Source organism: Arachis stenosperma, chromosome 3, assembly GCF_014773155.1.
Source record: "Arachis stenosperma cultivar V10309 chromosome 3, arast.V10309.gnm1.PFL2, whole genome shotgun sequence".
Taxonomy (NCBI): Eukaryota; Viridiplantae; Streptophyta; class Magnoliopsida; order Fabales; family Fabaceae; genus Arachis; species Arachis stenosperma.
In genome coordinates, this window is record NC_080379.1 from 7,317,214 (window position 1) to 7,343,995 (window position 26,782).

The window sequence follows — 26,782 nt, forward strand, 5'->3', positions numbered from 1 at the left end:
AATAAAAGTATTAATTAGATCCTCTATGATAACAACCAGTGAATATGTTATATTCTTCTGTTTACGGATACCGTTATCTACTAATATGTCTCGTTACTGTTACAAGAATATGGGAATGGTGATATTTTAGATTGTGAAACATTTATTGTCTTATGAACTTCCATATAACCATCATTAATTACTCTTTATTTTACCATAAATCCTAACAAAACATGTAAAATTTCACTTCAAAAACGTTAATTAATACTCTTGCTTTCATAGAAGACTTAATTAATATTCTTTTTTTCAAAAACTAATTAGTTTGAGGTCGATATCCTCAAAGACTTAATTACCACTTTACTCATTCAAATTGAAGACTGTCATCTTAAAAAGACTACGGGATCAGATTACTTTATCTGACTAATTTAAGTCTTAAGAGACCAAAATACACTTTAGCATTATTAAGAAAATAGAAACATCAAATTTATCCAAATTTGCTATAATTAAGAGGCAAGTTCACTTTTAGTAGAGCCCTTTTTTTTTTTATTTAGTGTCTACTACGAGCTTTTTCAAAATACCCAACCACCAGTATTCATATTCAGAAGAAACTATTACATGCCATGTCAGTTGCCTATAATAATGATTAATGAATGTAAAACGGGAAAACAGGGACCCGAAACCAGAAACCAAAATTCCAAGTTCACCACCCATAGTAAACACGGAAAATATAGTGAAATCGAACATTATCTAACAAAAATTCTAACAGAAACAAAAGTTGTGGTATCCTTCCTAACTCGGATATGCCTGTTAGTTTTTCTTAGAAAAAAAAAAAAAAAAAACTCAACTTCATTGGGATAAGTAAAAAAAAATGTAGAAACTTCTTTTAAACTACAACAGAGAAGGGCAGAACTTTCAGCCTAAATTTTAAAACTATTTCCTCATGCTCTCTTTAAAGTTTAAACTCTCCAATCTAATCTGAGTTACATGATTCTTCACTCCATGGTAGACTCTTGTGTGGCTGAAACTTGAAAGTATTTGTTCATCTACTTCTTCTTCTTTGATTTGTTTGCATTTGACTGAGCATAAGCAGTTCCCTGGTGTCAAAAAACAGGAAATGGACAGATTTCAGAAGCTTAGCAATGTTTTATATTATTAAGAAAAGTGAAGGAGGATAACAAAAACACAACTTTAAAACAGAACTGCAAGAGAGAGAGAGAGAGATGCTTGCATGCTCTTGAAGCACATTTAATTTGTTCTACAGGAACATTCACAGCCACTGATTTCTGATTTTTTATGTAACTTCTAGAAAATGTTATAAATGAAAAAAAAAACGTGGCTATAAATTCTCCTAGAGCATGCATTAAAAATGCTGCAGGAGACATGGAATCCGATATATATGGCATTCATACAAACCTCGAGCCATTCATCCATTGAAGCATCTGTTGATCTAGTCCCAACTTCAACCTTTGGAGCCCTCTTTGTTTTCTGAGAAAATATTCATAACATTATCAGAAAGAGTATGAAAGTGGCTTGAGAGATAGACAAAAAGTTTAGAGATTTATTTTATAATTTAAATCATAATCAGCTTCGTTTCTCAATATTACATATGCTTGAACAAAAAAAAAAAACGTAAAAAAGCCAATCTATATGACATCTGACACCATCCATATCAGTTAAAACAACACACACTAACATGATCTCTCCAAATAATGAATTGACTTGTGACCTCATGACATATGGTAGTTAGCAATGAACAAACAAATAAAAGTCCAATGATAAATCAGGACCAACGGAAACTCTGAAGCTACTGCAACTGGGATTAGCAATCCATTTAATATTGGATTACTTTTGAAAAAGTAGAGAGATTGTTAATACCTTAGATAGGTGTTGTATTTGACCATGAATCCATAGCCCCAGGAGGACGAGGAGGGCAATTCCAAGAGTAACAAGGAAGACAGATTCCATGCTAAGAAAGCCACCGGCCTCGGCAACTTCAATAGTGCCGTTAAAGAAGGTATTCTGGTAAGGATGCTGGTCTATCTCATACAAAATAGTGCCAACAAGGTCAAAAGTTCCAGGCTGCACAGAAGAAAAATAATTAGGTATAATGCGTATGTAACTGCTTTGTGATGTTCCGAGCAAGAAGCAAAAGTAGCATTGACCTTCAAAACAATGGAAATACCTGCAAGAACTTGCTTACAGCAAATTCATATGGGAATGTAGCCTGTGCAGAAGCTGGCACGGTACCATTGTTGAAAACCTGAAATTACAACAAAAGTTTATACTTAAATCATATATGCTGGCCACCACTTCCAGAATCAGTATAGTCTTAATGACATGGTACAAGCCCTTTCGAGGGTCAGCTATGTAGTCATGGTACAAAGTTTCAACAACATATTAGCTACTAGATGAAAAAAGGAATTGGAGAAAATTGGAAAAGCTGTCAAAGCAGAGATATGTTTGGGTATTCTGAATCTCTAGCTTCAAAATGATAGGCTACCATATGTGATAAAAGGGACTCTGGAGAAATTAAAAAGGGAATGGGAAATATCATAACTAGTTAACTACACCCCCATCATCAACCCCCCCCCCCCCTCTTTCTCTTTTCTTCTTTCTTTTTATGCATATAGCAGATGGTGGCACAGCAGAGGTGTCATATCCATAGATTTTATATGCAAACCTGCTAAAAAGCCATTGGATAGAGATACCAAATAACACAATTTAAATTCTGAGAAGATCAAACAATAGATGTATCAAAATCCAGTCTTTTAAGAAAACGAAACTTTGTTCTATCTTCCACCTTCTGTCAGTTATGTGTACCCACCCAGACAATACAGATCATAGCATGTGTTAAAGATTGCAACAACCCAACATTATATAAGTTTGCATGTATTGCTACCCGAACTAATTTTTGGAGTATTTGAAATTCTCAGTTTCAAAATAAAAACCTTATTCCCAATATTGACCTAAATTCTTGAGGGTCTCCACCATTTACATCATTTAGAAGCATAAGTTCATAACACCTAATGACCTAAACAAGCATGAAACTGAGAGTAATTTCAGAAGCATAGTTCTTGAACGCAAGCAAATAACCAAATTCAATGACAAATTATTACCTGAGCAGTAAGATTTTGGACAAGAAGACGATGATCAAACGGCAGGTGAACACTAGCCCTAATTGCAATGACATTCATGCTTGAATCACCTGTTTTCAGTCCATATAACAAATGAAATCAGCTAATGGATGAGAACTTTATTTATTTATTTATTTTTATTGCTTAAATGCTGGCCTTTAACAACAGGGAACTCAGAAACTATTAAGAAAAATGATGTAACATAAACTGAAGAAATGTTTATTTTTAAACGCGGGTTATAAGACAAAAATGAAATGCACAATAGTAGGACAGAAATCTATAAGCAGGATACTGCATTGCTAAAATCACATGTATCAAAGTTTATTGAGTTACCATCATTTTTCAAACCAACAAGCAGTTCTGTCTCTTCTCCAGCTGTTATCACTGCATCACATGAAAAATAAAATAAAATCAATCCACAGTTGAAAAAATACAAATAAAAGAATACATTGAAAATCACATTTTTGTGGGATAAGTAGAATGACTATTACATCTTGCACTATTTTTCGGAAAAACACATATGGTATCAACTCCAGGAGCAGCAGGGAAGGTCGTCGCATCACCAAAATCTTGGACATCATCACCAACGATGCCAATATCATTTGATTCTTCAGTGGTAGTGTCCACAGCTTCATCTGAATCTGAATCAGACTGGCACCTAGCAACTAGCAAAGAAGAAAAGAAATAACTTCAATCATGGTCATGCACAGAATGCATAAAAACAAACATGCATACAAGTTATTTGTCAGTAGGGAATGAGAGCAAATAAACCAAAATATCACAGAGAGAGTAAAATACTAAAATACAAGCTCTATCAAGCTTATAATCAAAACCATGCTAACAGAACAACCATGCATATGAACAAAACCAGATAAATGTAGCATTCATTTAGTGGCATAAAATTTTGTCAACGCTTCACGAGATTCATGATTCGAATTGAGAATTCGCTTTGAAAAATTCACTAACAAATCAACATCAAATTTATTTAAACGCTGCTGAATGTTTCCATAATTGGTCCTAAAATATAATGGCAGTAGTCAAGTGCCAAAAAAAAATTTATAATAAAAAAATTATATTTTTCACTATCCATAGCTCAATTCCTCAGAAGGGTAATGCCGTGGACTCATATTAACAAAACAAAGCTGATAAAAAAAACAAATTCACGATTTCCAACAATGGTCATAATCACAAAAAGTCAAAATTCAACGGAGCTAAAAGCAGATCAAAGCTCAAAACCGGAGCTGAAAAGAGAACCACTCGGGTAGCAATTAAAGAAAGAAAAAGTTGAAAGGAATCTTCATTTCCATGACAAATCCAATAACAGATCATGGCAACAGAAACATGCATGGATCGTAGTTCAAAAGCAGATCTAGATCTACAATTTGGGGGGTAGCTGACCTTGAACGAAAGGAGAAGCGAGGAGGAGAAGAACGAGAGAGAAAATCCAGAAGGTTTTGACGGAAGCCATGAGTGAAAGGAGGGTCCTTTTCTTCTCCCTAGGGTTGGTGTTGGTGATGGTGGTGTTGTGATAAATGTGGAATTTTCAACACTCAGAAAGAAGCATAGAGATTTGTAATGTTTGTGTTCGTGAGATTCATGTTTTTCCCAAATCACGATACGACATCAGAACAGTGTCGTTTCACTTGCGTCTGGTTTGTCACTCTCTTATTGGTCCATTTACGTGGCAATTAATGACTCTATTATCCTACTCATCGAAGAAGCAAAAATAGCAAATAAAGTATATAAAATAAAATAAATAAATGAATAACAGTATAAGATTCAATATTATGAGGTTTCAATTCAATCTCAATCCAGCCTCCAATTAAAAAGCACTAAATTAGTTCGATCAAAATTAGAAAAATTTGACTTACATTATTATTATTATTATTATTATTATTATTATTATTATTATGAATAAGAGTGACTTTTGAACCTAAAGTCATTTTTAAAATCAATTAAATTTTATTAAATTATGTAATGTTTCATAATAAATCGTTTTATTGTTAAAATGTTAATTATATAGTTTCAATTTTTTATTCAAAAATGGGACAAAAACACAGACACACACACATAATTATAGTAGTTTTAGATTATTCCCATGAAAATTCTTCACATTTTGTATAGTTTTTTTTTCCTCAGGAACATTATGTATCGTTTTTATTTTTTTGAACTTGGAACATTATGTATAGTTGCATTTCTTCTTTTATTAACTTTGGGGCCAAAGCCCAAATAAACAATCACGATGAGCCCATTTTGGAGTCTATTTTTTTTATATAATAACGACTGGAAAATAAAGACCAAAAAAAATTGGTAGATGAAAAAAAAAAAAAAAACCAACTAATCTAATGCAAAACCAATAAACATCTATCATATTCACTATTCAGCACTCAGCACCGCCACCACTCCTTCTACCGCCGTGGCACCACACTTTCTGGTCTCTCTGCGTTGCTGTGCTTGGTCTCTGCCTATGCGAGCTACTCAGTCAGACTCGGTCCCTCTCCACTCTCCTCCGAGATTTGAGAAGATGAAGCACGAGGCTGAGGCTGAAGCTATGGTTCTCCCTGTCGAATTGGTGGAGAAAATCCTAGTATGGTTGCCGGTAAAATCCCTAATTCGGTTCAGGTGCGTCTCTAAACAATGGCTTTCTTTGATTTCCGATTCACGTTTTGCAATATTGCATTATGCTGCACCCACCAATAAGAACACTAGGCTTTTGTACTTGTCGAGTGAGGTTCCCGAGGCTCGTTGTGTAGATCTGGAAGCTTCGATTCGCGGCGATTACGCGCTTCAGCTTCCTCTAAGTTGTCGCCATTTCAGCCTTAGTATTCTAGGTTCATGTAGGGGCTTCATACTGTTGCGCATTCATGTACATGGCGCTGCACTCCTTCTGTGGAACCCTGTAACGGGTTCTCACAGATCAGTGCCGTACCCTGTTGCTGACCCTGATGTTCCTTGTTGGATGGGTTTTGGCTCGTCAAACAATTTATGGGGTGGTCTTGGCTATGATGAATCTTGTGATGATTATTTAGTAGTAGTAGGATGGGGTGACGGACATGAATGGAGACCTCATTGGGAATATTTTTCTATTAGAACCAATTCCTGGAAAGAAATTGAGTGTGGCCATCTTCCTCCCCATTTGGTTACCATTGATTGTGCCGTGTTTTGTAACGGGATCCTTTATTGGTTGGCCGTTAAAAATATGGAAGTGAATTTTGTGATTGTTGCCTTCGACTTAGCCGGAAAGCATCTATCAATGGTGTCATTTCCAAAGTCAGGCGGTTCCCGTCGGCTGTTAAAGCTGTTTGCTGGATGCCTTGGCATATCTTACTTGAACTTCACGGAAGACCAGAAGATTGAGATCTGGGTAATGAAGGAGTTATCTTGGACTAAGCTCAATGTTGTGCTTCCTTATGCTCATGGAATCTACCCATTGTGTGCTCCTGGAATCCACCCTTTGTGTTTCACTAAAGGTGAACTTGTTGGCACCAAAGACAATGAGTTGGTCAAAGTCAGCGATAAAGGTGTATCGGTGGAGTCTCTAAGAATTAGTTGTCGTGATAATGACTCGGAGATGGTTATGTTTACTGAGAGTTTACTGTCACTTCCGGACGAGTTTGGCGGCACTGGGGAAGAACAAGGAAAGTAGGGTGTTCACACATGAGATATCAAAAGTTGTTTGCAGGCTCTGGTGTGCATGTTTCAGCAAGTTACTGAAGTTAGGAGTATCTTTGATAAGGTGTTTTATATGTATCTTCTATCCAGATTCAGCAAGTTTAATGTTTTGTTATGTTAGTAGCAGAATAATCATGAAACTTTATGTTTGCACTCTGCAAACACAAATAAAAGTGCCATCCAATTATATTTTCTTCGATCAGTATAAATTCATTCACCTGAAAAAAAGGGAGATGTGAGATACAGTAATAGTACCTTTGATTACCCGATTTTTTATAAAATAAAGATTTAACTCAAAATATTTTGTTTTATTGTATAAGATCAGATTATACTCAGTAGTAGCAGAATAATATAAGGTAAGCAATGGACACCAAATCCTGTATTTATTCCATAGATATGTTAGTTAGTTATATGATGAACAATGTAGATGGCATGAAAGATAGGGAAGGAGAGATATAAACCTGAGATCACTAAAAGTAAAGAGGTGCTAATCAATAACTTAGAGCCAGCCTTCTCTTAATTTTATGTTACTATAAGGTATATATTTAATTTGAATATAATTCAATTGTTTAAGAAGAACAAATGCTGGTTTTAGCACTAAATCCAACGAATGAGTATAGGCTAAGAAAGAGAATGTCTCGTGATATGATAAATCCTAAGGAACGCTAAATGCTCACTGTCACACAAATACACAACAAAATTCTTTGGTACATTCTGAATATGTTTATGTGGAATTTTATAAAATCATCGTAGATAATTTAAACTTTCAAAGCCTTTGTAAATATTTAAGATAGCTAACTAATAAGTAGGTTATGTAAATATCATAGTGTTAGGAACTTTTATGATAGTTTATTAAATAAAGAGTAAAGATGTAATTTTGATATTATTGGTACATTTTCACTCTGTTTTAATGTATGTAGAAAAAAACATTTGAATGTGCCACCATGAAGAACCACGGCAGCAAAAGGAGAAGCGAGGAGGAGAAACGAGAGAGAAAATCCAGAAGGTTTTGACGGAAGCCATGAGTGAAAGGAGGGTCCTTTTCTTCTCCCTAGGGTTGGTATTGGTGATGGTGGTGTTGTGATAAATGTGGAATTTTCAACACTCCGAAAGAAGCATAGAGATTTGTAATGTTTGTGTTCGTGAGATTCATGTTTTTCCCAAATCACAAGACGACATCAGAACAGTGTCGTTTCAGTTGCGTCTGGTTTGTCACTCTCTTATTGGTCCATTTTCGTGGCAAGTAATGACTCTATTATCCTATTCATCGAAGAAGCAAAAATAGCAAATAAAGTATATAAAATAAATAAATAAATGTATAAGATTCAACACAATTCAATTTCAATCCAGCCTCCAATTAAAAAAGCACTAAATTAGTTCGATCAAAATTAGAAAAATTTGACTTATTATTATTATTATTATTATTATTATTATTATTGTTATTATTATAGTATGAATTTATTGTTAAAATGTTAATTGTATAGTTTCAATTTTTTATTTAAAAATGGGACAAAAAACACGCAAATTATTTTTGATATTAGGGTGAAAATGGTGTTTCTTAAGATTATGGATGATAAAAGTATTATTTTCAAATGTAAAACTTTTTTATTTAAAATATGAAAATCAGACTTTCCGATTTTTTTTTTGGAATAAAAATCAGACCATGTAATTATTTAGTAACATAAATCGAACCCTCCGATTTATGAATTTTTTTTTAACAATCACAACAAACAAATTGGAACCTCCAATTTGATATTAAAAAAAATTTTAAAAATTAACTTACAAAGTAATCGGACGATTACTTATTTTCATATCAAAATAAAATCACATGCACCACCAACAGAATTGGATTAAAAAATTTTAGCCACAAAAACACAGACACACACATAATTATAGTAGTTTTAGATTATTCCCATGAAAATTCTTCACATTTTGTAGTTTTTTTTTTCCTCAGGAACAATATGTATCGTTTTATTTTTTTGAACTTGGAACATTATGTATAGTTGCATTTCTTCTTTTATTAACTTTGGGCCAAAGCCCAAATAAACAATCACGCTGAGCCCATTTTAGAGTCTATTTTTTTATATAATAACGACTGGAAAATAAATACCAAAAAATTGGAAGATGAAAAAAAAATTAACCAACTAATCTAATGCAAAACCAATAAACATCTATCATATTCACATTACCAAAAAAAAAAAAAAATCTATCATATTCACTATTCAGCACCCAGCACCGCCACCACTCCTTCTACCGCCGTCGCACCACACTTTCTGGTCTATCTGCGTTGCTGTGCTTTGTCTCTGCCTCTGCGAACTACTCAGTCAGACGCGGTCCCTCTCCACTCTCCTCCGAGATTTGAGAAGATGAAGCACGAGGCTGAGGCTGAAGCTATGGTTCTCCCTCTCGAATTGGTGGAGAAAATCCTAGTATGGTTGCCGGTAAAATCCCTAATTCGGTTCAGGTGCGTCTCTAAACAATGGCTTTCTTTGATTTCCGATTCACGTTTTGCAATATTGCATTACGATACTGCTGATGCCGCACCCACCAATAAGAACACTAGGCTTTTGTACTTGTCGAGTGAGGTTCCCGAGGCTCGTTGTGTAGATCTGGAAGCTTCGATTCACGGCGATTACGCCCTTCAGCTTCCTCTTAGTTGTCGTCATTTCTGCCTTAGTATTCTAGGTTCATGTAGGGGCTTCATACTGTTGCGCATTCATGTTCACGGCGCTCCACTCCTTCTGTGGAACCCTGTAACGGGTTCTCACAGATCAGTGCCGTACCCTGTTGCTGACCCTGATGTTCCTTGTTGGGGTGGTCTTGGCTATGATGAATCTTGTGATGATTATTTAGTAGTAGTAGGATGGGGTGGTATCGGACATAAATGGAAACCTCAGTGGGAATATTTTTCTGTTAGAACCAATTTCTGGAAAGAAATTGAGTGTGGTCATCTTCCTCCCCATTTGGTTACCGTTGATTGTGCACTGTTTTGTAACGGGGTTCTTTATTGGTTAGCCGTTAAAGATATGGAAGTGAATTTTGTGATTGTTGCCTTCGACTTAGCCGGAAAGCATCTATCAATGGTGTCATTTCCAACGTCAGGCGGTTCCCGTCGGCTGTTAAAGCTGTTTGCTGGATGCCTTGGGATATCTTACTTGAACTTCACGGAAGACCAGAAGACTGAGATCTGGGTAATGAAGGAGTTATCTTGGACTAGGCTCAATGTTGTGCTTCCTTATGCTCACGTAATCCACCCTTTGTGTTTCACTAAAGGTGAACTTGTTGGCACCAAAAACAATGAGTTGGTCAAAGTCAGCGATAAAGGTGTATCGGTGAAGTCTCTAAGAATTAGTTGTCGTGATCGTGATAATGACTCGAAGATGGTAATGTTTACTGAGAGTTTACTGTCACTTCCGGACGAGTTTGGCGGCACTGGGGAAGAACAAAGAAAGTAGGGTGTTCACACATGAGATATCAAAAGTTGTTTCCAGGCTCTGGTGTGCATGTTTCAGCAAGTAACTGAATTTAGGAGCATCTTTGATAAGGTGTTTTATATGTATCTTCTATCCGGATTCAACATATGTCTTCTGAATTTTGTATTGAATGTTTTGTTTTAGGATTAATGGACTTCTTGTCTTCCTTTTTTCAAAAAAAAATAAAATAATATATATATATATATATATATATATATATATATATATATATTCCAATACAAATAACTTTTTTGAGTTCGTATACCTGTAAATTTTCTGGGTAGTACTATGCCTGTCATTTTTGGTTCCTTCAAACTATATTCGATGGCAACTTTATTGGAAAATAAGAATAAGAAATTGAGAAAACTTTGCATGGGAGTGTTTTCACTTGTCTGCAATGAAATGGGGCTTGATCCATTTGACCTTTTTTTTCTTTTCTTAAATCTGAAATAAAGAATAAAATATATTTTTTAATCTTTTAGAGTTTTAATTGCTTGAAAGACTATGTTTGGATTTATGAAATAAGGTAAGGTAGATGGAGTAAAGAATTTAGTAAACTTCTTTGTTGGATTTCTAATTTTATGATGTAATAAATTTCAATTTATGTAATCAGAATACTTTTATTTATTCCATGTAATTTAGGGTGTGTAAAACGGAATTTAACATTTGGAAATTCCCATAAAGTTACCGTAAAACACTTTTTTTTAAGATGCTTAGGTGTCAAACTATGATTGGATACATTTAATAAACCAGTTTAATAATTGAAAGATTAAAAAAAAAAAGGGTCTTTATAATAACATGAATAAACCTAATTGTTCTATAAGTCTATAACCATTAAATCCGGTTCAATTCAGTCCATTTACATAATGGGACCGGGTCATGCTTTTCTTTTTTTCTTTCTTTTAACTTGCAAGTTGCAAGAACGACATTGTTCAGCAATCCTAAGTCTCTTCCCTCAACTTCAAGCTCCAATTTCAAGTTCGAACTTTGTGGCTCACTGCGTGCTCTCCCGCCCAAGCTTTCTCCCTCTCTCAGTTCTGGTCTCTCTCACTGTCTCTGGTGTCGTACTCAAGCTCATCGTCGCTCTCTTGGTTCCGGTATCTTTCACTGTCTTCGGTCTAGCACTCAGTCGCAATCGTGCGCCATTCTTGCCCTCGTCGTCGCTGGCGGCAGACGCCGCAAGTCCCGGGATTTGTCTTCGTCACTCCCTGTCTCATCACCGTCTCGCAGTCAATCCCACTCCTTCGTTCCGCTCGCAGTCGTCTCGGCCCCTTTTCGCCACAATTCCTCTTGGTATGGTGCAGTTCCTCCATAACTTGATTTTAATTTATCAATTTCTGCTTTAAGGTTTGATGGTCTTGGTATGGTTACTTCTAGAAATCCTTTAGTTGGGGCTTGTTGTTTTATTTTGGGAGTTAGGGATAGCTTCTGATTCATTTGCTTCTCATATAACAACATATAAATATCACCTGTGCATTCTGCTGGTAATCTTAATCATTCAATGGATTTTTTAAGTAATGTGTGAATTTAGAGGTTTTATAATCGGATTTTTGAGGGATGGTGGATATAAAAGTTAAAGTAGAATTAGCTGATGTAGTAAACAATTAGAAACATACCAAAAAGTATTCTTATATGTTAGTAGCAAAATAATCATGAGACTTTATGTTTGCACTCTGCAAACACAATTAAAAGTGCCATCCAATTATATTTTCTTCGATCAGTATAAATTCATTCACCTGAAAAAAAGGGAGATGTGAGATACAGTAATAGTACCTTTGATTACCCGATTTTTTATAAAATAAAGATTTAACTCAAAATATTTTGTTTTATTGTATAAGATCAGATTATACTCAGTAGTAGCAGAATAATATAAGGTAAGCAATGGACACCAAATCCTGTATTTATTCCATAGATATGTTAGTTAGTTATATGATGAACAATGCAGATGGCACTGAAAGATAGGAAAGGAGAGATATAAACCTGAGATCACTAAAAGTAAAGAGGTGCTAATCAATAACTTAGAGCCAGCCTTCTCTTAATTTCATGTTACTATAAGGTATATATATTATTTGAATATAATTCAATTGTTTAAGAAGAACAAATGCTGGTTTCAGCACTAAATCCATCAAATGAGTATAGGCCAATAAGAGAATGTCACGTGATATGATAAATCTTAAGGAACGTTAAATGTTCACTGTCACACAAATACATAACAAAATTCTTCGGTACATTCTGAATATGTTTATGTGGAATTTTATAAAATCATAATATATAATTTAAACTTTCAAAGCCTTTGTAAATATTTAAGATAGCTAACTAATAAATAGGCTATGTTATGTAAATATCATGGTGTTAGGAACTTCTATGATAGTTTATTATATTGCATTTGGACATATATTTCTACTTAGTGATATAAATAAGTGACACAATTTGGCCATAAAATTAAAGCGTTATAAGGTGATGCATTCTTAAATATAAATGATAATTTTGTTTTACTTTTCTAAGTTACTTTCTTGTAAATAGTTTTGAGTGAGGCTAGTTTGGTTTAGGACAAGTACAACACAGTGCATTAGAAAGTGTTTAGCTTATGACAGCGAATTATGACTCATTTACTATATCAGTGACTCATCTTAGTTTTAAAATGGATTCGTCGTAATCATAATAGTAAGTATACTTAATAAAAACAATAGCTTTAAATAATTGCCTTTTATGTTTATTGATAATTTAACTTAATTAATTGAATGGAACCGTATTAATAGATAAATTTAGCCTAACTTTTCATGTATAAACTATATTAATATACTTATCTATATTAAAAAAAATAAGTCAAATCCGTTAAATAATAAAAAAATTGTTTAAATAAAAAAAGTTTTATAATAGAATAAATTATATTAATATACTTATCTATATTATATATAAATTATAATTTATTAATATATTTAAATGATTTTTAAAAAATAATCATTTAAATTAATTTTTAAAATTTTAATATATATCTTTATTAATAATTTTTTTTTTAAAACTAAAGAGTAAGAGAGATGTGTTTTCAGATTTTAAAAAGAATAAATTTAAAAATTTTACAATCTCTATTAATTAAAGAGTAAAGATGTAATTTTGATATTATTGGTACATTTTTACTCTATTTTCATGTACGTAAAAAAAATATTTGAATGTGCCACTATGAGGAACTAGGGCAGCAAAATGACGAAACTAATGAACGAGTCTGGGTTTTTCAGTGTATTCGGGTCGGGTTCGGTTTCTCGATCTGGTCCAGCCCATAGTCCCAGGTTTGACAAAAAAAAAAAAGGAAAACAAAATACAGATCATTGAATACAGCCCATGGTCCCAGGTTTTCAATTTTTCGTGTGGAGCTTTAGAGCATTGAATACGATCACATTTTCCTTTTCCTTTATATTTTCCCTCCTAAAAACCAAACATGAAGTTCTAATTTTAAAGAGTAAAGAATCTTTCCCCATATAGAAGAAGCGTCCAACACTCATGTACGACACTCCCTCCTAAGGAAGATGCATAGAAATATCTTCAATCTTTACTTCTTTCTCAGTAAAACCAGGTTGTTGCATTTCTCAAATCCAATCCTAATGCGTACTCCCTTCTGAAATCATTCTTCCTCTCCCAGCTTCGCTCTCCGTTCATTAATTGGAAGATGAAATCAAATTCCACCGAAAATTTTGGTACTAACTGGGACTGGGTGGACCCTCAAGTCTTAAACACACAGTCCTCCATCACCAACCCTTTCAACTTCCTTCAACCCACACTTGATCCCTCTACTGTTTCATTTCTACCTTGCACTCCCTCTGAGCGCGTTTGTTTCTCAACCCTTCATCTCCATGATCATAATCATGATTTCTTCTACCTCTATGAGATCATCTTCACCCACTTCAGTCTCAGACTTCCTTTCTCCGATTTCCAACTTCAATGTCGCTCCCACTCAACTTCACCCCGAAGCCTCGAGAATCTCTGTCAATCCTTTCGTCTTGCTCCCAGTGTTGACGGCTTTCTTCTACTTCTTTCAGGTAGTTAAAGATAAGGAAAAGATGAGTTGGGTTTCCATTCGTGCGCATGAAGGACAAACCAAAATCCTTGTTTTCGAATCAGTTCTTCCGAGTTGAAGGTAGAATGGGCTCAGCACTTCCCTTCTTGGTGGGTGAAAACAATAAGCCAAAGTTTCCACTGTACTGCACTCGGATGATACAGTCTCCCAAACCACCTCAATGTTCAAGCTTGTCTCCTTCGGAGAAAGAACCACTCCAATGTGCCTTTTACTTTCCCCTTAACACCAAAATAAGCCCTTTGCGTAAGCGCATTTAAGTATTTCCGGTTCGAACTGTGATTATAACTTTATCTGCTTCGCTACCATATGGTCTAAGTGCTGTTTGTTGCAGATGTCCCTAACTCAAAACAGGTAGTTGAAGTCTACCCTGAGCAGAGGAAAAATCAACAGGTGTTGGTGGAGAATAGTCCTACTCCTACTCCTCCCCTTCTGCCTCCGCCGGAGACGGATCATTTGTGTGGTTTTGAAGGGGACGGAGCAGGGCTTCCCTCCTGCGTCCAGGGTCATGCATTGGATTCCAATGGTCTCATCAGCCACAGCATGGGACACATGGATCTCTGTAGCTTTCTGCAGGGACTATTTCAGCAAGGCATCATGGGTGTTAAGTTATTCGTTGAGAAAATGGAAGTGATTCGGAAACAGGTGTCCGAACTTGAATCTGAGCTGAATGAGGAGAGAAGCGCCAGAAAGAAAGCTGAGGGGAAGGTAGCAGAAATGGAAAAGGAGCTTGCCTCCGCAAGAAGAGATTGTGACAAGATGGACTCCTACTACCACCACGAGTCAAAGAGATTATTAGAGGCCTAAAGAAAAGGCTTATATCGTTATTTTGTAGAAAGACCATGGTTTTACTTAACCAGTACTTTTTATTTATTTTTAAAAGAAATAATTGTTAAAAAATGATTTGACGGCAAGTAGGGCCTGTCTGAATATGTAATATGTTAGTTGCCACATTCTAGTTGAGACATCTAATGCTGTTACTATGGAGGATTTGTATCATCTGTGCCATCTCGTGCTGGACAATGATGACAGCTCGCTCCTAATATAGAGAACAGACGGTATGATATATTTTGCTTATTTCCCTAATATCTCGAGTTTTATTCCCTGCTTCGTTTTCAAATTGACATGCTCTGATGCAATTGAAGTTTTATAGTCTTGTGTTTTCTTGCAACTTATCACTTCAGATAGATAACATAACATCTCCTGCCCAGTCAAGTTTGCAGTACAATATCTGCACATAGAAAACTTGCAAGATTTGGATATGCCTAATCCTTCAGTAAAAAAACTTGCGTGAGCCTGTATATACCATGACTTTGTGCAGTTTCTGTTCCTTCGTTCATCATGTTCTTGGTTAAATCAAGTTCCAAACTTGTCAATTTTTGGTCAACAATTGAGTTTCCAAGCTAAATGGCATTTGCCCAAATCTTTAGTATCCATTCGTTTCGAGAGTACATATCATATTGTGCTACTTATCAAAGCCAAGTTTGCTGAGGTAATTGGCAAAATAATTTAAAGAAAATGAAATTTAAAATCATCATTAAGGATATAGGCCAACAAGAACGTCAGATGCTCACTGAGTCACTGTCACACAAATACACAACAAAATTCTTTGATACATTCTGAATATATTTATGGTGGAATTTTATAAAATCATCATACATAATTCAAAGCTTTTGTAAATATTTAAGATAGCTAACTACTAAAGAGGCTATGTAAATATCATGGTGTTAGGGATTTCTATGATAGTTTATTATACTGCATTTGGACATATATTTCTACTTAGTGATATAAATAAATGACACAATTTGGCCATAAAATTAAAGCCTTACAAGGTGGATTCAAGCTTTGCATCTATGTTGTCAGCAGAAGCTGCAGCCAAATTCCTACTCTACTCTTTGGAGGTACTTACAGCACCAGCTGTGATTCCAGCAACAGTGTTACTTTCTTGATCAATCTTATCTGCTCTTCTGAAGATAGCTCCATTAAGAAATTGTCAAGGGAGACTTGCCCATCTGTATTTGGTTCCAACAATCAGTCTCGGGACCGGCTACTTCTACCGCCGGCGACGACGAGTTCAGAGAAGACGTGCGAGCGCGACTGAGTGCGAGACGGTGACGACTGGCGACGGGAACCTTGGGTGCGAGACCGGAGACGAGAGAGGGAGAGAGCTTGACATTGCGAAAGCCAATGAGCAAAGAGATGAGGAGCTCAAGCTTCAATTAAAAAGGGAGAGGAAAGAGACCCTAGGGCTAGGTTTTTTTCTTGAGAGATTAGTGAGAGATTGAATTTGGGCTTGGCAGGGACAAGGGGCTAGAGTTAGGGTTTTTTTTTTTTTTTTCTAGAGATTTAATTATATTTTTACATTTTTAGAAATTTAAATGTTTGTACAATAAAAATTAGGAATATATTTATTTTTTATAAAAAAATTTAAACATAATTCGGTTTAAATTGTATAAATTAATCAGATCTAATAATTATAATGTAGACAATTAGATTTATTATTGTTGTTATAATAAACAGGTTTTGTTTTGATTTATTAAAAAATAAATTATTAATCGGTTTAATAAAAATGTCCAATAATATTATGACACATGTAAACGTCTTAGAAAAAGACATTTTTAGTATTTTTATCTTATTCAAATAGTATATTAAAATTGTAATTCTATTAGTTCATTTTTTTTTTTGTTTCAATCAAACATGCAGTGGCGGAACTTGAAATAAAATTTTGGAGGGCAGATAGAATCATTGTCAATATACTTTTTGATATGAACCCATTTAAGATAAGTTCGTCTAACCTCATCTCTTTGATTTGGGTGATATTGCCAAATTTAAAGCCGTTTTTTAGGATCTCGTTCCAAAAAATAAAGGTCAAATTCATAAGATGCAACTTTTTAAACTTTTGAACGTTGTATCTCAATTTCTTCGTGATTCATTAAAGTAGAAAAACTATTTACAGGTGTTAATATTGTAAAAGTTATACATTTTCCTTCTTAAATATTAGCCTTCCTCTTAAAAAATGTATCAATTCTTTGATTTTTTATGATTATTTTATATAAAAATTTGAATATATATTCTGTAAAATATGTAAAAAAAAGTTAGAAGGACAAATATTAAAATTTATAATATTTATTGAATTTTTTTATCAATTTATACAAATACAATAATATTAATACTTATTGAATATTCTAATATTCTTTATTATATAAAAAATTAAATTAAATAAATAGTAAAATATAAAATAATATTAAATTACATAAATAAAAAATACCTAATTTTTTTATATTTAAACTCAAAGGTAAAATGAGTGTTGCTTATTGAATAGAGAGTTGCGAAATGCGAATACACTGAATTTAGTCCAAATCCCAACATGTTTTGAATGTTTAAAACTAAAAATTATTGTACAATCAAAATAAAAGATGAAGATTAAACTTTAGTATTTTAAATCATAGTAAAATATTTGAGCCAACCGAACTATTTTTTATTTTTTAAAAAAAATATTACTAATTTTTTTAATAAAAATTTAGGGCATGTCCCTTGTCTAAACTAAGCTTTCCCTCTGCAAACATGCATGGCAACTCAACTTGAAACAAAGAATATATATATATATATAAATAAAGTATTAAGAATATTAATAATCGAAAAATAAAAGAAAAGAAAACTTGATGCTTATCATTCATCCTGTACTTTAATATATAACCATCATGGCATCAAGCCATCAACTTACAAATAAAGAAAAATGAACGAATAGAATAACTCATGCCGGAATCTAATGACACAAGATCTTCCCTTCTATACATTTAGAAAGTACCAATAATGAAACAAGATTATCATTTTCTTTGAAAAAGGAACCTTATCACTATCAATTACTTCGTTTACCATTCCAAAGTCAAATACTTCGTTTACCATTTCACAATATAATATATACTACAAAATGCAAGTGATAAGACTTCTTTTTTAACTTTGTTGTCAACATGCAAATTATTTTAGTGTGTCGCTTATAAAATAATGTACCTTTATAAATACAACAATAGTATATAATAAAAGCATACTCTAAATCGCTAATCATATTTCAGAGAATCGATATTAAATCTATATAAATTATTTGTGTATACAAAAAATTTACATTTTTATCATATAGGAAGCAAGCTAAGCCTACAAGTCACAACAAATTTTAGACGAGTAATCGTTCATATATCCTTTTAGCAATTATTTAAAAAATATAAATTAAAATAAATAAATAATGTGAAAGAAGAAAACAGTTTTATACACTTTGTAGAGTAATAATATTTCAAAATAAGAATAAAAGATAAATGAGTAATATAAAAAAATTTTCTCAATCAAAAATATCTTTTATAATCAAATACGTGAAATTATTTGAAAATTTTTAATTATATAGTTAACTAGTTAAAAAATATAAAAAAAAAATTAAAACAACTTTCCATTACTCTAATTTTTCGAATTTTAGAATTAGAAAAAAAAAGAATTAACTGAGTTGGTTTATATTATATTTAATTTTCTAGAATTTTTTTTATAATTATTAACACAATTAATATAAAAATAATTATTTTTACTCACATAATATTATATAATTAGATATATTTATAAAATTATTTATACGAAAAATACATTAAAATTAAATTTTTATTTTTATCTGAATAGTGAATACATTCTATTAATAAACACCTAATTGAAATTATTAATGGTTCTTTTTTCTATATACGACGTCACAAAAACCGTCGTTTGTTCCTATCCACTCACAAAACGACCTACCGTTTCACTCTTCTCTCTCTCTCTCTCTCTCTCTCTCTCTCTCTCTCTCTTTCTTTGAAGGTCACAAGTCACAACTCAGAACCCAACAAAAGACCAGAATACGACGATTTCATTTTGGGCAAAAAATTGTAGATAAGAATCCCAACACACCGTAGCACCCTCTTCCCTGTAATCCAGGTAAATTCTCTCACCAACACCTTTTCTTATTCATGCTGCTTCTATAAATTGTTCCTTCATCAACAAGACATTCTTTTTTACCATTTGATCACGAAAATTTTCTAAACACTTGAATAGTTTTGATTCCATCCAATACCCAATTCTGCATGCAAAATTATTGTCTTACTGTTTCAAGTTCCAATCTTTATGGATTAATTGAAATGGGTTTTGGTGCTGTTCCCATGTTAATTTTCATTTTTGCTTGATCCTAGCTCATTGTTAGTTCGGCAAATTGGTTCTGGGTTTGAAAATTTGAGCTTTGTGCTTTAAAAATACTAGAGTTGAAGCCCTAGAGTCGCTTAAATTCCATGTAAGTTAGGTTTTGTGTGTGACCCATTTGTCAATGGAGTAAAATTGATGATCTATTTAATCCTAAATTTGTATTGTGATTAGCTACTTGATTTTACATTGTTAGACATATTGAAACTTTGCAAGTAACTGCATGAATGTGCTTTGTTGTAAAGGGTTTTTGAATTGATGACATGGTATTCGTGATTGAAATCAAATAAGTTTTTAACTCAGGAGTCAGAAAAATTAGATCTTGACCTTTTCCTGCTTGATAGCTTTAGTAGATTATCTTGTTACTAGAAATTGTTGATTTTTTGTGGCCCTCACCAGTAATAGATTTCATTGAGATGTTCCTGTGTCTATTGCTTAAAAATCATAGACCAGAACACTGCAAACGGTTTTAAATGGGAGAAAAAAAAATCTTGAGAGGGTTGTAAATACAGCTGATTATAACTGAATAAACTGATAAGCGCCACATGACCGAGTTACTTTGAGTTTAGGTTATAATTCTGTGAAACTAAATTTTGTTATCTAGAATGTGTTCAGATGTGGCTAAAATTGATGCTTGAACTGTAATTTGATTATTATGGTTTGTCTCCTCCAAAGTAGAACCAAATAATGTAACCTTTGGTTAATTTACCTCATTTTTCAATCTTATGTATCTGCAGCATCTAATTTGAACCAATGGATGGTACAGCTGCAAGAAAGTCTCAAAAGGCTGACCGAGAAAAAATAAGGAGGGATCGACTCAATGAACAATTTGTAGAACTCGGCAGCATTTTGGGTAGGTACCTCCACCATCTTACTTCTGAAAATAAGAAAAATTGAGTAGACTACCAAAACTTCCATGGCTTCTTGGCATATTCTGTTAATTTGTTGCTATTCTTCCTGACTTTCTAATGATTTACATAGGGACTCCTTCATTAAATAATCTACTAATAGCGAAAGCCTCACATTAGTTTGGATTTTGTTGAAAGCACTCGCAATTATTCACTTGTTCAGAATTCTCCACGTATTTTTTTTCTATAAAATACTTTCCTTCTTTGAACCCTGCATTCTGTATATGAATTAGAAATTTAGTTGTTTTGTTTTACTTTTCTCTCGGTACTGGTTTTCCCATGAAGAACTTTAGTGTAGCTGTTGTATGTTTTAGGAACAATGAATTTTGCTTGTGTTTTCAAATTTGTATAATGTTAGTAATACTTTGTAAAGAAATAAGTTGGAATTTATTATTTTCAACTTGACATCACAGAAATTATATGCTGATGAATGGATCAGAATTTGTTGCACGTGGTTTCTTTATAATTTATTCATATGCTAGTCATTTGATGCTAAGAACAGATGAGACGGCACTTCTCTTAAAATCACTATCTAAATTTCAGACCCTGATAGGCCTAAAAATGACAAAGCAACCATTCTTGGTGATACAATTCAATTGCTGAAGGATCTTACTTCTCAAGTTGGTAAACTCAAAGATGAATATGCTGCACTAAATGAAGAATCTCGTGAAGTAATATTTTCTCTTCTAGATTTGATGCATTCATTACCTGAAAACGATAAAGGAATAATTTTATCATATTCAATTTTCAGTTGGCTCAAGAGAAAAACGATCTCAGGGAAGAGAAGGCTTCTCTTAAAACAGATATTGAAAACTTGAATAATCAGTATCAGCAGCGACTGAGGAACATGTTTCCTTGGACTGCAATGGATCATTCAGTTATGATGGCTCCACCATCATACCCATACCCAATGCCAATGGCTGTCCCTCCGGGTTCAATTCCCTTGCAACCATACCCATTCTTTGCTAATCAAAATCCGTCTGTCATCCCTAACCCCTGTTCAACATTTGTTCCTTATTTAGCACCAAATACCCTTGTTGAACAACAATCTGCCCAGTATGTATCTCCACCGTCTCATCCAGGTACTCGGTCCCATTTGTCAAGTAAACATGACACCAGAAACAAACCACCCAGGGATAGGGAGAGCAAAGCAGAAAAAAGTGAGGCTTCAAATGATGTCACCACAAACCTTGAGTTGAAGACTCCTGGATCTTCTGCAGATCAGGTTAGCGTTGTTTTCTCAATATGGTAACTATTAACTAATGGCTGTTATTGAACAAGTACTGTATTCAAGTGGTGTTTTGTGCTTGAATTTCGGGTTTTGCAGGATTTATCGTCAGGAAAAAGGAAATGCAGCAAGCCATTGAGGTCAGAAGGGAGTTCATCGTCACATAGTGTTCAGGACAGCTCATCAAGTAGTGTCGATGGTAGCAGAAAGGCTAACGAATGAGAACGGGCTTATTTATGCCTCCCTGTTTCATTGTTCACCTGCTGGAACAACCCTGAGTTGGTTTTTGTTCTCAGCAGGGTGTAATGTAAATGTGAATACTACCTAATTGATGTACCAAGAGAACATATATTACCCAATTCAATGAATCTTAAAGTTTCTCTTGTTGGAGAAAAGAGATTGGCAGGTCTTGTTGCTGTGTTTCTATTTTATTGTTGTTGTATGAGGAAATTTACCACTGGTTAATCCCAATAGCAAGAGAAGGAGACTCCATCTATTTCAAAACGTTTAAGGGAATAATTTATATAATTGTAAAATGGTGGCCTATGGTCATAAAAAGGACCAACTGAACAAGCAAAAGAATGGTGGGTCATAAAGCCAAAGACACACTTGTTCAGGCCTCTTGCAAGGGTTGTGAGCTCTTAGTTATACAAGAAATTATGCATATATAATAAGCCTAATTTTGGATGATGTTTAAATGATCATTTATATATATATATAATAAGCTAGATCAAGATAGGCCTAAGTATTGGTGGTTGTGCTTTTGTGTTACCCTTTCTAATTCACTATTCAAAATTTCTTGGGAGTATAAAGCCTCAATCTTGAAGGTAACTGAAGAGTCCCTTTTTTGACCTCCAAGTGTGTGATTGTTCTCATCCTTCCCAATCAAGAAACTACTCTTGGAAGATGCAACCATTGTACAAAGCAAAACCCTGTTGGTAGGACACAACAGAAGTTACACTCAAAGAATATATGCCAAATCCAACCATCAGAAGCAAACTAAAAGTCCAATCACCTCTTATATAATAAACCTCAGATTACATGCACTGGTGTGCTTATGAGTGAATGACAAAAAAGAAAAAAATGGGGTGGTTCTACACAGAGAAGAAAAAGCACAAGAGTGCAGAATGGAAGCAGGAAGGCACTGTTTCTTTTTCTCCAACAAGCTGCAATGTCTCCGTTGAATGCAGGCATTTTGCACATGATGTTGCTTTTGTTGATTTATTATCGTAAATGCTTTGAAGTTTGAACCACTCTTGACCCCAGAAAAGTATAAATCTTTCTGAATACCACTAAATATAATAATACAATAACACTAAATTCATGTAATTTAATCCAGTATTACTATAATTCAAGGAGATTATCCCATATATCAAGCACACTCTAATTATTTTATTAGAATATTCAAAAATTTCTCTTGAAAGGGTAACTTCCTATTTAATATATGAGGCCTACATTCATGCATAACTCACAAATTGCAATCAGACTGTTTTTTATCAATTCAGAGAGAAGGCTCTATTCACACCAAAGAACAGAACAAGAACTACTTGAATAATTAGCTAAAGAACAGAACAAAACAATTATTAAAGAGATTTAGAGGGGTAATAATAATGGAGAATTATAATAATGAGGAAATCCCATCAGCACCATCAACACGAGCCACACGAGGGACTCCAGGTGCACCTCTCTTCGGAGGTTTCAGATCCATCAACAATAATGGTGGGGTCTTAGTAAAAAATCACTCCTTTCATAACTAACTTTTCTTGTAACTGTTTCCTCAACTAATTTCAAATTTGTATGATTAGGTAGCAGCAGAGTTCCTCGGCACATTTATGCTGATGTTCGCCGGAACAGCGGCGGCCATAACCAACGAAAAGACCAATGGATTGGAAAGTCTATTGGGCTGCGCTGTCGTCACCGGCCTTGCGGTGACGGTGATCATCCTGTGCACCGGACACATATCCGGTGCCCATCTGAATCCCGCTGTCACCATAGCACGAGTTCTTACATTCTTTCATGGGAAGTGTTTCAAAGCAGCAAAGAAAATGGTGACAGCAGGGTTAAGATGAGCACCGGATATGTGTCCAGTGGAGAGGATGATCACCATCACCGCAAGGCCGGCGACGACAGTACAGCCGATCAAAGTTTCCAATCCATTTGTCTTCTCGCTCATTATTGCCGCTGCTGTTCGCGGTGAACATTGGAATAAAGGTGCTATGAACTCAGCTCCCACCTCATTATACAAATTTGAAATTAGTTGAGTGAGGAAACAGTTACAAGAAAAATTAGTTATAAAAGGAGTTGGGAGATAGTTAGAGATGTGGCGTTTGGCAAGAGGAACAAAAGGAAATGGCAAAGAACAAGAGATAGACTTTGGGTAAGGCATAACACTTGTCTTCTTGCTCTCTTTAATAATTGTTTTGAGAGAGAGAGATAAAGAACTTGAGATATACGGAGAAGTGTGAATGAATGGAGAAGTGTGAATGATTGGAGATATATAAAGAACTTGACATTTAAAATTATTCTATCTTATATTCAATTTATTACCAAATACATATCAAATTTTTATTTTATTTTTATCATTTATCTTATATAAAATAATTTTAAATTTCACTTGATCAGTATCAAAATTTAATTAATGACAATAACTTTAGACTTTAGAATTTTTAATAAAAGTCATTTCAATTTAAAATGCCTATACATCAAATATGCTAGTTCTCTATTATATGTCAACAATTAGCAATAACAACACTAGATTTTAAATCATCAAAAACAATTAAATTGTTGATTAATTACTCTTATGAAAAACTAAATATTAAAAGTAATTAGATAGAATAGGCAGAGATTATCTTATAAGAATAATAGTTAAATAATATCATGACATTATAATGGCTAATTGACATAGTCAATATATAATTTTTGAAATTGAATCTTGTGATTTAATTAGTGTCAACTGAAAAATAATTAATGAGCGCTCTCTATATATATTATTTACGGATGAATATTGATGATCTTTGCATTACTTGAAGACAAAAATATTGAATACGAGCTTGACCTAAGTCACATGTCATCGTATTCTTTGTTATGTTGTCTAATTTTAGTGGGTTTAAAGTATCAAATTTACATGTTGGTGACTGATCAAATGTAGAGATACAATTCAATAGTTGCATGCATTATTATTATTATCACTATCACGTGTATATTGTCAATTCGTTGTTCACATTATTGTGCTTGAGTCGCCAATTTTTTACCAAATATATGATGGCAAAATTAGAAATAAAATTATACAGTGAAAAATATATATAGAGTTACTTTACTTGATCTAAGAGTCATGTAAATATAATATATATAAATAATATTTTTTTGTGACTATATATATAAAGAATATGAAAAGAAAAAGAAACGACAACCTATTTTTTTAAGCTTTAAGAAAAAGAAACATATGCATTAAGCCTAAAATAAAGATTTTAACTAAATTTTTTTAAAAAGTATGAATTATACATGATGAATTTATATTTTTATTTTTTTTCTATTATAAAAAATACTCTTTATTTTTAAAAAATATTTTTATCATAATCAATAAGACTTATAGTTTCTAACTTATTATAATTGGTCAGTTCACGTGAAGAAAGAAGGAGACAAACATTGAAATGAAGACAACCTATATTACTATCTATATCTAATTAAAGGATGTTTTTATACCAATAGATATAGTGAGATTTGAAGAGAATAATTGTAGTAGAATAGGGTAAACAAAGAACGTAGAAGAACTACCTTCATTTTACGCTTTTTGACTGCAAATAGATAGAAGAAAAAAATCGACACTAATCATATTACTTAATCAAATTGAAATTAATAGATACCAATTAAAATATTATTTATAAGTCTAATGTCTTAATTTTCTGTCATTGTCAAAATGTGTAACTCTATTTTCATTACAATAATATTATATTGTTCTAAGTAGTTGGTGGATATTTTTAGTTTATGTATCATCTTTCTATATGTATAGCTATTTAAAGTACTTATAAGATACACGCATGCTTCTCTTTAATTTTCGGAAGGTTAAAAGGAATAATATTTGATTATTTCCATAGCTTTCTGTTACTTTTTTAATAAGACTTCTTTCATTTAAAAATCAGTTAGCAGTGCTATGAATATTTCTTCTGCAAAATCTAATGATGATCTTATACACAAAAACACTTTTGTTTAAAAGATTAAAGTGTTTACCGTGTTAATTAATTTTTTACTATCTTACACTTTGTTTTCTGTGGAGTTGAGAGTAAAATAAATCGGCCATTTTCAATGCATCTAGCTGTATGATTGAGTGTTCATAACACATTCAATGAAATGTAATGTCATTTGCTTTAACAGGAAACTGCTAAACATGTACCTTAATAATGCCTTTTTCTATATTTGTGAATGTAGTCAGAAACAGAATTCCTTGAACCATGTGATGTTCTTAAGTTCATTGTCGGTGAGCCTAGCTTAGAAGATATATAATACCCAACATTTATATGTATATATAAAAGATGAACTAAAACATAATAAATTTAATTAATGTTTTGATATAAAACTTTATAATCATCTTTTTTATATATAATTTAATATAAGAAATAAACTATAATTGATAGATAAATAATATATATAAATTATAATTTATTTATATATAAAATTATTAATTATATTTATATTATTATTTAAATTAATCAGTGAGTTTAAGGTCGTGAATTTTTTATGACCTGAACTTGAATTTTGGAGTCAACTTGGCTTAATTTACTCTCATCTCTAACTTTAAATAAAATGTGTAAAGAATTTATAAATGATTATAAGTGATTGATTCGATAGAAATCATTGTATATACTTATTTTTCTACATAAATATATTAAATAATGAGAATCTACTATTATGATTTAGTGCCTATATCATTCCTTATTAAATCTTGGTGATTAGTTAGATCTTAAAATTTCTATTTTCTTACTAAATGGTGATAATTGGTTTAGCGAAATTTGTGTTATTAAATTGTGGTACTATTATGATCTTTATGATAAATTTAGTACCCAGCCACCTATCACAATTTACTCATAAAAAAAGTTTTGGACGGGATGGATCTAAAT

At 33.1% G+C, this 26,782-nt stretch overlaps 5 protein-coding genes across 6 annotated transcripts; 4 read left to right on the plus strand and 1 right to left on the minus strand.

Annotated features, from left to right (window-relative positions):
- Positions 1 to 544: 544 nt before the first annotated feature.
- On the minus strand, positions 545 to 4,755 carry LOC130970486 (translocon-associated protein subunit alpha). Its single transcript, XM_057896585.1, has 8 exons — positions 4,512 to 4,755; positions 3,605 to 3,778; positions 3,447 to 3,497; positions 3,096 to 3,184; positions 2,162 to 2,239; positions 1,855 to 2,058; positions 1,393 to 1,464; positions 545 to 1,073 (listed from the first exon to the last, which is right to left on the minus strand). Exons 1-8 carry the CDS (start codon positions 4,579 to 4,581, stop codon positions 1,023 to 1,025), a joined length of 789 nt encoding a protein of 262 aa, XP_057752568.1. The 5' UTR covers positions 4,582 to 4,755; the 3' UTR covers positions 545 to 1,022.
- A 735-nt stretch (positions 4,756 to 5,490) lies between these two features.
- LOC130966046 (F-box/kelch-repeat protein At3g23880-like) lies at positions 5,491 to 8,152 on the plus strand. Its single transcript, XM_057890804.1, has 2 exons — positions 5,491 to 6,849; positions 7,706 to 8,152. The coding sequence occupies exon 1, from the start codon at positions 5,581 to 5,583 to the stop codon at positions 6,757 to 6,759; it is 1,179 nt and encodes a 392-aa protein (XP_057746787.1). The 5' UTR covers positions 5,491 to 5,580; the 3' UTR covers positions 6,760 to 6,849; positions 7,706 to 8,152.
- A 999-nt stretch (positions 8,153 to 9,151) lies between these two features.
- On the plus strand, positions 9,152 to 10,240 carry LOC130965422 (F-box/kelch-repeat protein At3g23880-like). Its single transcript, XM_057890188.1, has one exon. It carries the CDS (start codon positions 9,152 to 9,154, stop codon positions 10,238 to 10,240), a length of 1,089 nt encoding a protein of 362 aa, XP_057746171.1.
- An 884-nt stretch (positions 10,241 to 11,124) lies between these two features.
- On the plus strand, positions 11,125 to 15,521 carry LOC130965424 (uncharacterized). The gene is made up of 2 exons (XM_057890189.1): positions 11,125 to 11,551; positions 14,662 to 15,521. The coding sequence occupies exons 1-2, from the start codon at positions 11,125 to 11,127 to the stop codon at positions 15,132 to 15,134; spliced, it is 900 nt and encodes a 299-aa protein (XP_057746172.1). The 3' UTR covers positions 15,135 to 15,521.
- Positions 15,522 to 19,098: 3,577 nt separating this feature from the next.
- Positions 19,099 to 22,093, plus strand: LOC130968032 (transcription factor bHLH121). Of its 2 annotated transcripts, none has more exons than XM_057893113.1 (5): positions 19,099 to 19,274; positions 20,270 to 20,389; positions 20,994 to 21,111; positions 21,192 to 21,665; positions 21,768 to 22,093. In XM_057893113.1, exons 2-5 carry the CDS (start codon positions 20,286 to 20,288, stop codon positions 21,888 to 21,890), a joined length of 819 nt encoding a protein of 272 aa, XP_057749096.1. In that variant the 5' UTR covers positions 19,099 to 19,274; positions 20,270 to 20,285; the 3' UTR covers positions 21,891 to 22,093. The 2 variants fall into 2 exon arrangements, with proteins under 2 accessions (XP_057749096.1, XP_057749095.1); XM_057893112.1 differs by having other exon boundaries at positions 20,270 to 20,385; positions 20,984 to 21,111; positions 21,768 to 22,091.
- Positions 22,094 to 26,782: the final 4,689 nt, after the last annotated feature.